At 45.4% G+C, this 13,435-nt stretch overlaps 1 protein-coding gene across 7 annotated transcripts in view; it reads right to left on the bottom strand.

The window, feature by feature from the left end:
• HSPG2 (heparan sulfate proteoglycan 2) overlaps nucleotides 1-13,435 on the bottom strand; it is a 1,237,996-nt gene that overhangs the window by 655,310 nt on the left and 569,251 nt on the right. For all 7 annotated transcript variants that reach the window (XM_069610942.1, XM_069610946.1, XM_069610944.1 and 4 more), the window contains one exon: nucleotides 2,861-2,910. In XM_069610942.1, the coding sequence (XP_069467043.1) occupies nucleotides 2,861-2,910 (50 nt within the window). The remainder of the gene's footprint in view (nucleotides 1-2,860; nucleotides 2,911-13,435) is intronic.

Genomic DNA, 13,435 nt, shown 5'->3' with positions numbered 1-13,435 from the left:
CGTGGCAGTTTTCTATTTGGCAGTGATATAGAAAGGATGCATGGCCCACCCATGTGTAGCAATAGCATGAATGCCTAACATGCAGCCATCACACTGATCGCTTTTTCTACACCCACTCTGGGCAGAAGATCTTCTGCTGGTTATAGTCTTTAGTGTGAAAACAAAGCGTGTGTCACACGTTTGACAAACTTAAAAATGAAAATGTTTTCCTCTTATACTTTAGATTAGTTACTTTACATTTGCAAATATGTATTTTTGCTATATTATGTTTATATTAGACTTCCCCCTGCTTCCCCCCTAACATCGACTGCCCAATCCCTACCTACTACTTCTACTACCCTCTTGCAAATAATTTTTTCTATGTGGTTTTTTAAAAACATAATGAGATGACCTGCACTCGTCTGCTTCACTCATGAATCTTCCCTCATTTATATGGATAAATAAGTATTTTTCCCTCTTTGAACCTTTTTTTTAATTATTTTCTAAGGACTGGGGAGGACAGGCCTATTACTTCCTCTACATGCCTCACCAATTCGGATTTTTTTTTTTTGGGTGCTTTTAACATTTTTTTAAGTGGATAGAAATAATTCATGCTTTTAACTAATTGATCATATAATCACACATTAAATTATACAAGTAACCCATTCGTAGAGATGCTCACATAGACACACACCAAGACCACATGGCTCAGCGTTGATGCGCCTTCTAATGGAGACACTAATGGCTCCAGCAGTCGTGACCTGCTGACTCTCCTTTGTCACCAGAAGCTACAATGAATAAGGACTCCATCTGTGTATTCGCAGCATACCGGTCCATTTGATTCCATATAATGGAAACATGCTGTACACTGCTTTCATCAATTTAGCCTCTGCTTTATAGACAGCAAACTTTATTCCGTCAAGGCTTTTGTCCCAAACATTCATCTGGGACAAAAAATACATTTAAATAAATGCAAAAATGCTGATTTGAGGGTATAAACATGCTTGCCATTAAACAGCCAGAAAGCTGATTCACATGAAAGAAGGTGCCAGCCGATGTCTTGTGCAGTAATAAAACCTTAGACTGGAATGACGTCGTAATGATGGAGCAACAGCCATACATGACTAACCCAACTTCGCTTTAAAAGCTTTAGAAGCAGTTTTAGTAGAGAAGAGAAACACCTCAAGGCTCACACCAGAAAAAAGAAAACCCACTAGGGAAAAAGGCCCAGCCCACTTCTTGCAAGAAGAACCAAGTTTTATTTCCACAAAAATAGAAATGTGCCAGCAAAGCACTCTGCTGCCACGGAACGTTCCGGCAAAAATCAGTATAAGCAACGCTTTATGAAGGCACACAGCGTCATTAGTGACCTAAATTACATAATGTACAAATCCAAATGGCTTGTTGGTGCGACCTTATACATAGGCTACCTGCTCCATAGGGGATGCCAGGCCATTTGTCCCAGCACCTTCTGTCGGTCTTCTTCCACGTGGGCTCCTCCTTGTGCGTCAGACATGAAGCTACACTTAATTGGTTATTACGCAAAGAAAAACAATGCAGACTCCATCTCTAACCTGATGAGCACCTGGTACTGCAGGGAAGGGTTAAGAGGATACTTTGAAGCCATTGCATCGCACACACCAACTCTATTCCAGACACGTCGGCACCCATTCAAAGCTCCCCAGCCGTTTTAGCTATGTTGTTATACACCTCCCAGATGGCGCTTGATTGCCCATGTTCGCTAGAACAAAAACGTCCTCCATCCTCTGTGCACGATGGCCCTGCCCCCATCTGCCCCCCCCCTGTCCTCTTCCTGAGTGCCTACTGCACACTTCCAGGCCTCTGCCATATCCGAAGCGCTGGGGGGCCTCTTCCCCCTACCCAACATTCGCACTATTAGAAAGTCAATACATGGCCAATAATTGGTAGGTACTGTGTCTCCCTACAACCTATGCTCCTCCCCCTTTCTACTTGGTGACACAATGCACAACTGCATCCTTTTCAAATTCCTTCTCCTAGTCTTCAAAGCTATCAATGGCCTTGCTCTTCATTACTTTGCTGATTGTCTATGTCTACTCCCCATTCCGTTCCCTTCTGCACTTAATCTCACTGTCCCATGCTACCCTCCCTCCCCCCATCTTTCTTCATGCTTACACTCCTTCTCCCTGTTCCCACCACTCCATTGGAGCCCTTCTGAACATCACAATCACACATTGCCCGACTGGATCGCTTTATACCTTGGCTTAAACTTGACTTACTTGCCAAAGAGTTCTCTCAGCAATGCCCTCCCTACCTGACCTCACCACTCCCTTCAGTGTTGCGTAATATTGTAATTCTGTTTAGATGTACAGCTCTCCCCTTTAGTTTCAAGCACCTGTCCCCCTAGGTATATGTTCCCTTGTAAATCCCCTCTTTCTTAGGTTGTGCGTGTTTTTAACGAGGCCACTTTACTCGTTTGCATATTAATCATGTAGTTTTCACCCAGTGTTCGTGTTGGTTGAAGTTGCTTTTTAAATGGAACCCATCACCACCTCACCCTGCCACGCATTACCCCCCGCACCCTGTACCCCTAAACACACAACCTATATATTAAAAACAAATCCGATCAAAAAAGTGACCTAGTTAGAAACATGCTATATGCCTTCTTGCATATATTTGCTGTTTTATCCCTGGTCACACCCTCAAAGGGACTCACCTACTATCAATTTGTTAACACCGTCAAACTGACTCACAGCGCGTTATCTTTGCGCTACTGACTGTCCAGGCACCTTCCTGGGGCATACCTCTGCCACCTGTAAATGTATTATCGGAGGCACACAAACATGCCCAAGAATAAGGAGAGTTATACAACCCAAGTGACCAAATGTATTCAAAAGCTTACCTTTGCAGACTTGTCCACGGGAAGGATCACCCACATAGCCCGGCGCACACCTGAAAATTAAGAGAAAGGTCACAGGGTCAGATACTAGATATGTGGTTACATTTCCCACCACCACACCTACAAAAAAGCACATAAATGCATGTGTGACAGATACGAGACACTCCCTAGTGGAAATCTGGAAACCTGAAGGGAGAGTGCCATGCCCTATTACGCGCTCCATGGGGTCAATAGCTGAATCTCCCATTCTGCTACCACAATGTAAGATCTTAAATTAGCATTGCCTGATGCATGGGTAATCCGTATTGTTTGTAAAAGACGGGCAAAAGGAAAGGGACACATGCTTCATTAGTTTGGTCCTTTGAAGGAGAAGAATTACAAACGATGGCCCAATTCCTCCTTCAGGCTTACATTTTATCAGGACAAAGCAGAAATGCATACCAAAGGAAGATCAAATTGAAGAAAATAAGAAAGGTTGTCATACAAAGAGACCACACCAGAAGGGGTCGGTGCCCTGTGAGGTAAGGTAGCAAAGTTGAAGGCAATTGGAGGCAAATCTAGGCAGTTTGCAAAAGGCACTAAAGAAAAAGTGCAGGACCAGGCAATAGAGAAACAACCGAATGCAGGATGAAGAAAATGCTGTTAGAAGAGAAACATACAGAAGATAAATGAAATTGAGGTGGTGGCAAGAAGATCAGGAAGGTGGCACGGCTACAAAATGGCCAGGGTTTAGTTGTGGAGAAGAACAGTTCATGGGTAAGCAGAGCACCACAGGGCACATGCAAGAGGTTTAATGTTTTCCATAAGGCATCATATCCATGGCCTGAGAACCTCTACAACCGTGTTGATAACACAGAGAAGAGACAAAACAAACAAGACAAACCAGCATGGAAACAAGACAATGAAAACAGATACCCAGGTAGAGCACCGCTTGATGTGAGCCTTTATAAACATACACAATCATTTATAATTAATATATGTACATACATGTAAAAGCTAAGCTTCAATGAACATTAACGTAAATGATGCACAAGACATCCAACAATTGCCCAGTTGACAGCTGTCTAGTGGCAGCACAGAGTGCTTTGACTAGCAGCCTCCCAAACAATACTTTGCAGAAAGATGAACAGACGTCTAGCCACATACAAGAAAGACGACAATTACGAGCCCAGATAACTTGGGGTTTGTGGTAAGTACATGTCTCACACAGAGCTCAACATTCTCAGACTGAGCTTTGTGACTCTCTGCTTCTCTCACCCCCAATCCACAATTCTGAACTTCTGATTCATTAACCTCTTCTGCTCCCACTGCCTAAAGTTCAGGTCCGATAACCGCTTATCACCACGGTATGCATCAGAAAGTCAGGTATGGTGCTGGGTGGCCGAGCGGGTCTTTAGAACTTCCCTATAGGGGGTATTAACCTGGTTTGGAGGGTCCCTATGGGAAATGCCGCTCCTAACCGCTGCGCTACCGGGATATACTTCAAGGCCTCTGAGGAGGTGGATTCCGGTGCTTGTACGCAGGGCCCCTTTTGGGCTCTGTTGCCAGACTCCAGTCCAGAGAGTACTTGGTCCCTGCAGGGGCGTGTACCAAGAAAGTCCTTCCCGGTTGTGGTTCTCCTTTTACCAGGTTTCTTCCTTTTCCTCCCTACATGGAGCAGTCACCAATCTGAGGAGCTGTTGGGCTCCACCTGTGTTGTTACCACACAGTACTTGGGCCCCAGGATCATTCAAGGGAGGACAGGTTTTTTGGCACGTTTGAGGACCTCCTGCACTGCGTACCCATTGAAGAATGGGCTCATGCAAAAGGCGCCGCTTCTTCCTGCTGTTCAACCAGGGGTCCCACAGGTTCTGTCTCCAAAAGGTGCCTCTACAAGCGCTCTTGACGGTTTCTGCTCTGCTCTTTGGTCCTCCCACAGCAGACTATGGGACGCCTCCACTGCAGCACTCTCCACCCCATCTGTCCAAAGCTCCTCCGCCTCTGCGTCCACTGCTCCCACCTGGAATACCAGGTGATCCCCAGGTGACCATGACAGTACTATAGGGTACGGATGAGGCCCCGATATCAGAAAATGCTTTTCATTGCATCGTGCAAATCCTTATGGATTACGAAAGTTCCAGTTCCCGAAAGGTCTCAGTTGGACCAAGGGGTCCTCTTGTTAAATCAATGGATTGGTCGGGCATTGACTTGCAAAATCATCTGGTTGGGGGAAGCAGACAAAAGCCAGATTCGGTACTTTCTGTGGCAAAAAGAAAGGACTTTGGGTACTGGTCCCTACCAAATGAAAAACTCTGGTGGAGCATCTCCTGACAAATTCCACCATAGTGGTGGCTGCAACCCTTTTTGGTAAAGGTCAGGCATGCACTCCATTCCCCGGAAGGGCTTGAGAAGGCAGAGGACCATATCCTGGACATCGCTGCCAAGATGATTCATCGAAAAGCAACACTAAATTTCAGGTAGAAAAATGCTGAAGCACTAATATTGGCTGTCAATCTAAAATTTGGAAGGGAGCTTGGGGATTATGTGGCCTTTCTGTCCTTCAGGTGGGTTTCCATTCTGCTTCGGCTGAGGCGTGCCAGGTGCCGCAGGATCTAATGAAGGCGGCTTGCCACCACTTCGATACCAATGCGTGAGGCATGGCAATAGGAGAAGATTTTTTTGCAGACAGGCACTCTTGAAGGATACATTACAGCCAGATGTTCTGCAACATATCCTAATATGCCGTTTAATTGGGTGGAGTTCTTCAGTCTGGACTTTGCTGAGGAGCTTAATAAAAAGAAAACCAGTACCAAAACGGCAAAGTCTCTTGCTTCACTCACCAAGACTCCATCAAACCCAAGTATCTCATGTCTGCAGAGGTCATCCTTTTCCTCTAAAATGTTTGGGGAGGGTTTGGGGGGTCGGGGGTGTCCATGATCGATGCAATCCCCTGGACAGATCGCCAAGTGATTTGTGTAAAAAGCAGCCACGCCCCTCTCCTATGGGTTTCTTCTCTCAGTCCTTGTCCTCAGGTCCTAAAACAGACTAAGTGAGGTCAAGATTCAGGTTCACAGTTCCCCATTGGGGGCATAATTCCTAACCTGAAGAACTGAATTAGGACTCTAGGGTCTGGACAGTAGTTAGCAGAGGCTATTGCCTACTCCTTATTCCTATTCACCCACCTCTTTCTCAAAATGGCTTCACACCTTGTGCAGGAGCTCCAGAAACTGTTGCTAATGAATTCAACCTCTAGGGTCCCAATTTTAGAAAGGGGGTGAGGGTCAGGCTTTTACTCAGATCTTTATCATTCCGAAGAACGCCAAGGGGGGCATGCAGATGGATCAGGACCTCTCCTCTAATCTTTTCCTACACCAAGAAAAGTTCAAGATAACCCTAGCTCTCATACAAATTTCCATCCATTCGAGCTACTGGCTCGTAGCCATGGACCTGCAATATGGCTATTTGCATCTACTGATTTGGGCTCCTCACCAATGTCACCTCTGTTTGTGAATTGGAGGAGACCACTTTCAGCACATAGTTCTGCCGGTCTGCCTCAGTTGGCACAGCATCTTTACTAAGCTCACGGGTGTGTTGGCCGCATCCCTTTGGCAGACGGGTCCACTAGATAGTCAGGCAGCATCATTAGTCTACACAGCACCCACCCTGCCGCTCCTATTAGACTTCATGTTCTCTATAGACCCATCTATCCATGCCAAAAAGCCTGCCCTGGGTCTTATGCAGAAACTGGAATTCATTCCTATAGGATTTGGCTGTAGGCAGACCATTTAAAATGGAAAACATTTAGGGATGTCCTGAAAACGACTGCGATCTTGCCCCATTCTCAGATGTCAGCCTGGTGGATCCAGTTTCTGTTGGTGCTCATTGTTGACTGTGTCCTAGTTGGGCACATGGCCAGACTTGCACTGCATGCAACTTCATTGGCGACTTGATGGCATCAGCAATCCAAATTGTTCCTCATCCCTGCATGATTCCGATAGGTTCTTTACTGGCGGTTGAACATGGAGGTTGCAAGGAGGATCCTGGAAGGTAGTGCCCTTTCAGGATCCTCCTTGCAACTTACAATGACCACAAATTATTCTCCTTCCGGTTGGCGGTAGAGGCACACTGGCGATCTCAGATTCCACAACACGTGGCCGCAAGAGAAGTCAGTGGAGCACAAATGTCCTAGAGCTGAAGTAGTTTTACTTGCTCTTAAATCATTCATGCCATTGGTGAGGGACTATAGGGTGCTTTTTCTCATGGACAACATTGCAACCATGTTTTATATAAACAAGCAGGGGGAACCAGGTCTGTGAAAATGATCTGGCAGATTTGGTAGGGGACCCTCTGGAACAACATTACCTTACAGGGAGCTTACTTGGTAGGGACAGACAACAATCAGGCACACAGTGATCAGGATGTCCCATGCCAATCAAAAGTAAGAGTTACAGAAGCAGGTCCTTTCAGAGATTTTCTCCAGCTGGGGAACCCCCTGCGGTGGATCTCTCTGTGATGCAGAGGAACAGCAAGTGTTTCTTCTATGCATCCTGGAAGGGGGCAGAGATGAGTGGGTTGCTGCAGGACACCTTGTTGATCTCTTGGGACAAACTGTTTACATGAGCGTAGGCTCCACTTCCTCAAGTTCTCAGGTTTCTACCCAATTATGGAGGAAAGGGGACTTCAGATTAGTACAGTAGTCCCTACAGAGTAAAATGTCCTAATTTGGTCAGATTACATGAACTTGCATGTAGCGGCAGTGGTTACTCATGTGAGTGGAGTATTTTGAAGGTGCTGGTGTTTGTCTTTAAAGTGCCCCTTTAAATCAAACACCAGGTCACCACTAGATGTTTTTATCGTAGCAGCAAGCTTCCATTTTGAAGTTGTACATTTTGATGCTCATCATTAGGTTGCCAAGCCTAGTGATGTTTCACTTTGTAACTATCTCTGTTATGTCATTTAATCATTGCTTTCATTGGATATCTTCCAGTAGCTATTGCAGATCTGGATATATCAAAGAGCACATGTTGTCTAACACTACCTGTAGCCATTGGGTTGTGATGGAATGGGTGACTACAGGTTTTAACAACTGGACGCTTATAATAATTAAGTCACAACTGTGCAGAGTTTCAATGTAGATGTTTCCCATATTAACACTTGCTCAAGAAAAAAAGGTTGATCACCTTATTTTATGCCCTTATGTGAACAAAGGGATTTGGAGGGCAGGAAACCATGATCCTCTGACAGAAATCAATCTGAAAAGTACATGAGGTATACCTTCTAGCAGAGGTTTACATATCAGAACTATCCCAAACGGAGCCACCTGGATTGAAACCAAGTAGCTACATTTTAATTCAAGGTGGACATGCAGAAGTTGTATGTCAAAATGTAAACTTACCACTCTGAAAATGCATTGTGTAGTTAGATTACATTTTGAAGGTAATCTCCTAAAATGAAGTATTGACTTGAAACATGAATCTTAGGGTGTGGCATTGCTTTACAGAAGCTCTGCCCTCAGACAGACACCATAGCTAAAAGAACCTACAAAGCAAGAAGCCCCATCATGCATCAGTAGTTGATCAAGTCTAAAGACAGACAGTTCCACATTGCATTTAAGAAAAGGGTCAAGAAAGGGGGGGCTCCATTTCTTTTTCCAAAGTGAGGACTCATTTGGGATGGGTGTGGTTTGTGTTGATCACTGTATGACTTTATATCAAAGCGCAATCCAACTATCTTAAAAGTATAGATGCATGTTCAGATTCAATGTTCTTGAACCTATATTCCTATATTTCTTGGAACACACATTAGTTGGAAGAATTAGATTTATTTTCTTTCTCGTACAGGCCATGATAGATCCAGGTCACAAGTTCAAACCCAACTTTTGTCAGTCTTGACATTAAACTATGTGACTGGACCACTTAATGTTTAATGTGGTGAACCTTGAACAACATCAGCCAAAAGTTTGACTTGTAACCTCTTCCACTGACCTCCGTTCACCTAAAGGTACATACACAATATTAGTTCCTAGCTAAGTTTGTGCAATACAAACCCAAATATTTATAAAGTCTGATGGTTACTGGCCTTTGTAAAACCTCTTTATCCTAGGGTACTCAGGCATTTGTCCATAGTCTGACTGAGTGAGCAATAGGTTGGGGTGTCAGTGACTTCGATTTTTTTTTAGCTTTGGGCTGTGGTCTAGTATGAGGTTTTTAGGTCAAAAATTGAAATAAGTCTACCTCTTATGATAAAGACTTTGAACTATGTGGACCTTCAGATGTACTTTTCTAGAGGTTTCTGGAATTTGTATGTTTGTTGAACCTTATTTGTAAAACAAAAAAAAGAACAAATGACTTACTCCAGGTGATGTTCTTTCAACTGGATGTTCCGCCCACGTATTCCTCATCTTTGAAATCTTCCATTCAGCGTCAGCTGCTTCGGAAACTTTTTTTCCACAGCATAGGGCACCATGAATCAACTCTATGCCCCTCGAAGGCCTCCGTCTGCTCTCAAGCATAACATCATTGACTACATATATAGAGCGTGCACTGCTCCTGTTACTTCAGTTATAGTTTTTCCTCTCCCAAAAGCACAGAAGTTTTGCGGAGCCAAAGAATGACCCAACGTTGAAGGAGAGGAGGGTGTAACACATGGAAAATCCCCTGAAGTGCAGGATGGGAGGGGCGATGAGGAATACGTGGGAGGAACATTGACGAAAGAACATTACCAAGGGTAAGTTATTTCTTCAAGGGATTTGTCCTCCCACGTATTCCTCATCTTTGATAGCCTCCCAAAGTAATAGGTTATTGGAGGTGGGAACAGAGAATTTACCTTTCATCAACGCTGTGTAATACAGCCTTCCCAAACCTCACCTCGGGACCCAATGCAGAGTCCAGGCAATAGTATTTTCCGAACATATGAAAAGAGGACCAAGGTGCAGCATTACAAACATCCTGCATTGGAACCCCTACCTAGTCGAGTGTGTCTGTAATCCATTCGGGACGTCTTTACCCGATAGGTTGTAGCATTCTGATATGCAAAGGATAATCCAGCGGGACAAGGACTGCTTGGTTACCTAGCTAAACCTAGCTTGTAACCAGTATAACCAATAAAAAGCTGGTCGTCTTGCCTAAGCTTTGCCATTCTATAGATGCAAAAACTCAAGGCCCTCTTAGGATCAAGACAATTAAGTCTCTCCTCCTCCATGGAGGGTTGCAGTGGTGGGTAAAAGGAAGGAAGCACAGTTGTTGGTGCTAGATGAAATTCTGAAACTACTCTTTCTGCCGACTGTTCCTGCTTCTCAGTCTCATTTTGATGCACTTGCTTAGTTTTTTCACTCCAAAATTGATAACATTCGTGCTCATATTCAACACTCTCAGGTTAGCCCTAGTTCAGCGGCTGACGGTTGAAGACAGCCAGCCAGCTAGCCCCGGTTCACTGAGGAGGATGTGTTGAAGGCTATTTCTCACCTAAAATCTGCAGCTCAGTCCAATGCTATCCCCTTGTTCATTCTTAAGGATCTTTTGCCTGAGATTATTCCTTTAGTGGCTCAGGCTGTAACCCTCTCTTGCAGCTCAGGATCGTTTCCTAAAGAACTTAAGCAGGCTATTGTAGCCCCTCTGCTAAAGAAGACGTCATTGGATGCTTCTGTTCTATCTTACCTCCATCCTATTTTCTTTGCTTTCCTGATGAAACTTCGAGACGCTGGCATCTCCAATTCTTTATGGGTTTCTTGAGTCCTCTGATGTGCTTGACCCCTTTCAGTCCGGTTTCTGCCATGGGAGAGGCACTGAGAGCGTCTTAGTATTGGTGATGGATGATATGGCCAACCTAGTCAGGTGTGAGGAGGGCCTGATTTTACTGCATCAGCGGCCTTCAACACCGTTGACCAACCCATACTCTTATCCGCCTGGCCTCCATCGGCAGCTTGGGTCCTGTCCTGGCGTGGTTTACCTCTTTTCGGACTCACAGGGGCCAATCAGTATCTTTAACTCCTTTTCTTTCCATGCTTTCCTCCCTTTCTTGTGGCATCCCTGATGGCTCCGCCTTCTCCTCGATGTTATTTAAAATATACGTGCAGCCGTTGGTTAAATTCATCCACTCTCACGTCTTCAGGTGTTACTCATATGCAGATGACACTCAGATCCTGTTCCGTTTAGATCAGGACCGAGGGCAGGTGTCATCTCATCTCTGACTGCCTGGCGGCCGTGGGAGATTGGATAAGCGCCAATTGACTCAAAATCTATGGGGACAAGACAGAGGTCCTGCTGGTGGGCGCCTCTTCTGAATCCTGTTCGTGGTCCTCGGCCTTCTGGCCATCCTCACTGTGCGAGTTTACTAACCCGGTGACGGTGGTGAAAAATCTTTGGGTTATCCATCTGCTTCTTTATGCATGGTATCTCAGGTCAGCACTGTCTGTAAGATCGGTCACTTTTTACTGAGGGTTCTTTGGAAGGTTTTGCCTTTTCTTCCCGTTCCCCTTCGCCCTCCAGTCATGGACTCTTATTTCTAGCAGGCTAGAATATTGCAATGCCCTCTATTTGGCCACTCCTTCTGGCTTAATTTACTGTCTTCAAAAAATTCAGAACCTGGCTGCCCGGATAGTCACAGCCACCACTCCCTATGGTTCTCACATCAGCCCAGTGCTTCGTTCTTTGCACTGACTGCCAGTGAAACAAAGAATGGTCTTTAAATCGCTATGTCTTGTCCACAGGTCATACTACCTGGCTGGGGCTGATTTCTGAGGGACAAATTCACACCTGTTCCCAGCCAGGCTCTTCGGTCCAGCAGTGACTGACTGGCCAGGATTCCCAGATTTTGCTTCCAAAGAATTGGCGGTGTATCCTTTTCGCTGGCTGCCAGTAAGCTATGTAATCTTCTCCCTCTAACTCTGAGACAGACAACTATCTGCATTTTCGCTAAAAATCTGCTCTTTTGCCAGTCCCTAGTGTGCTGTTGTGTTGCTGTGAATTTCCCCGCACCAGGATGCCTTTGGGTGAATGTGCGGGTTATAAATATGAATAAAATACCGTAACCATTTCTTTGTAAAAGGTGGTAAATAGAGGCTGTAAACCACTGAAGCTACGAGACGATGTAAAGGCCATTAAGAAGACAGTTTGAGGGTCAGCTGCCTTGAGGACACGAATGAAGGGGCTCAAACAAAACGCTCATGAGGAATTTTAACAGAAGGTTGAGTTCCCAGCCAGAAACAATGAACGGAACAGGATGTAAAACAGTCCCCTTAGAAACTGAACCACAATAGGGATCTGGCGAACGCTTAAAAATAGAAAGCGATGTCAGATAGCCCTCTGCAGTTGCTACCTGTAGCCCCCGATGGGCCAAATGAAGTAAAGAAAAAAAAGAGACAGCACCACTGATGTGTTGCAGGTGAAAGTGTCTACATTCTGATCTCTGCACCAGCTGCAAAACATATTCCAATGGCAGCAGTATAAATACTATGTTGCTGGTCTTCTGGCCAAAAGCAACACCTCCATTACACCTTCCAGGAGGTCCCAATTCCTGTAGCTCAACCTCTCAAAAACTAGGTGTGAAGGTTTAGGGTACCGATTTCTGGGTGAAGAATGGGACCTCTTCTTGCAAGAGAAGATCCTCTCTTTGGGAAAGACTAATTGGAGGGTAGATGGACATGTCCAGAAGGTCCATCAACACATCCTCCTGCCCCTATCTGGAGCAATCCGGATCCTGGTTTTCTGGAACTTCCTCAACCACCTGATGACGTGAGAAATGACGGGGACTGGAGGAAACGCATACAGGAGTGGAAAGTCCCAGTCTGCTACAAATGTGTCTCTCAGAGCTCCTCTTGGAGGAATTTCCCTGGAGCATAACAGATCACAAGTCCTGTTGACACTGTACGTGAACAGATCCACTTGAGGGGTTCCCCAAAGGGTGGACTCGAAGGATTCCTGAGCTAGATCTCACTTGTGGGAGACTGCTCTGCCTGCTCAGAGCGTCCGTCGCTGTGTTCTCCTCTCCGGCGAGGTGAATTTCTGATCAGGGGATTACTTCTTTTAGTGCCCAAAATCAGAGCTGCATTGCCTCTCTGCACATTGGTAGTGACCCTACATCTCCTCTTTTGTTGAGGTAATACATGGCTACCGTGTTATCCATCATCAGGACATTCTTTCCCTGTACAGAGGGCAGAAAGGCCATCAACGCTAGTCTGATTGCCCTCAGCTCTAAGAAGTTGATGTGTAGTTTGGACTTCAATGGAGACCAATGACCGCTCATCAGATCGCTAGTCTGACCTCCTCAACCCATGAGGGAGGCTTCTGTAACTACTGTAATCTCTGGCCATGGCTGCCAAAGGGTTCCCTCTTCAACACATTCTCCTCTTGACCCACCACAGGAGATCCTGCTTGACATTGATCAGGACCTGAAGTAGGCGTGTTATTCTGCCAGAGAATTGAAAACACTGGGATCCGAGGGCCCATAGAAGAGACCCGATTATCAGCTGGCCCTCTGGCACCAACAAAATGCAGGATGCCATGAGGCCGAGCAACGTAAGGCACTTTGAAACTTCATGACCATCTGCTGTGTGATGAGCCCTTAACTCTGGTAGCAAGGTTTTCCCATAGGAAGTATCCA

The sequence above is a fragment of the Ambystoma mexicanum genome, chromosome 8 (genome assembly GCF_040938575.1).
Source record: "Ambystoma mexicanum isolate Mex_15411 chromosome 8, UKY_AmexF1_1, whole genome shotgun sequence".
Lineage (NCBI taxonomy): Eukaryota > Metazoa > Chordata > Amphibia > Caudata > Ambystomatidae > Ambystoma > Ambystoma mexicanum.
The sequence above is the reverse complement of the archived record's forward strand: the minus strand, read 5'-3'. Positions and strand labels throughout refer to the sequence as shown.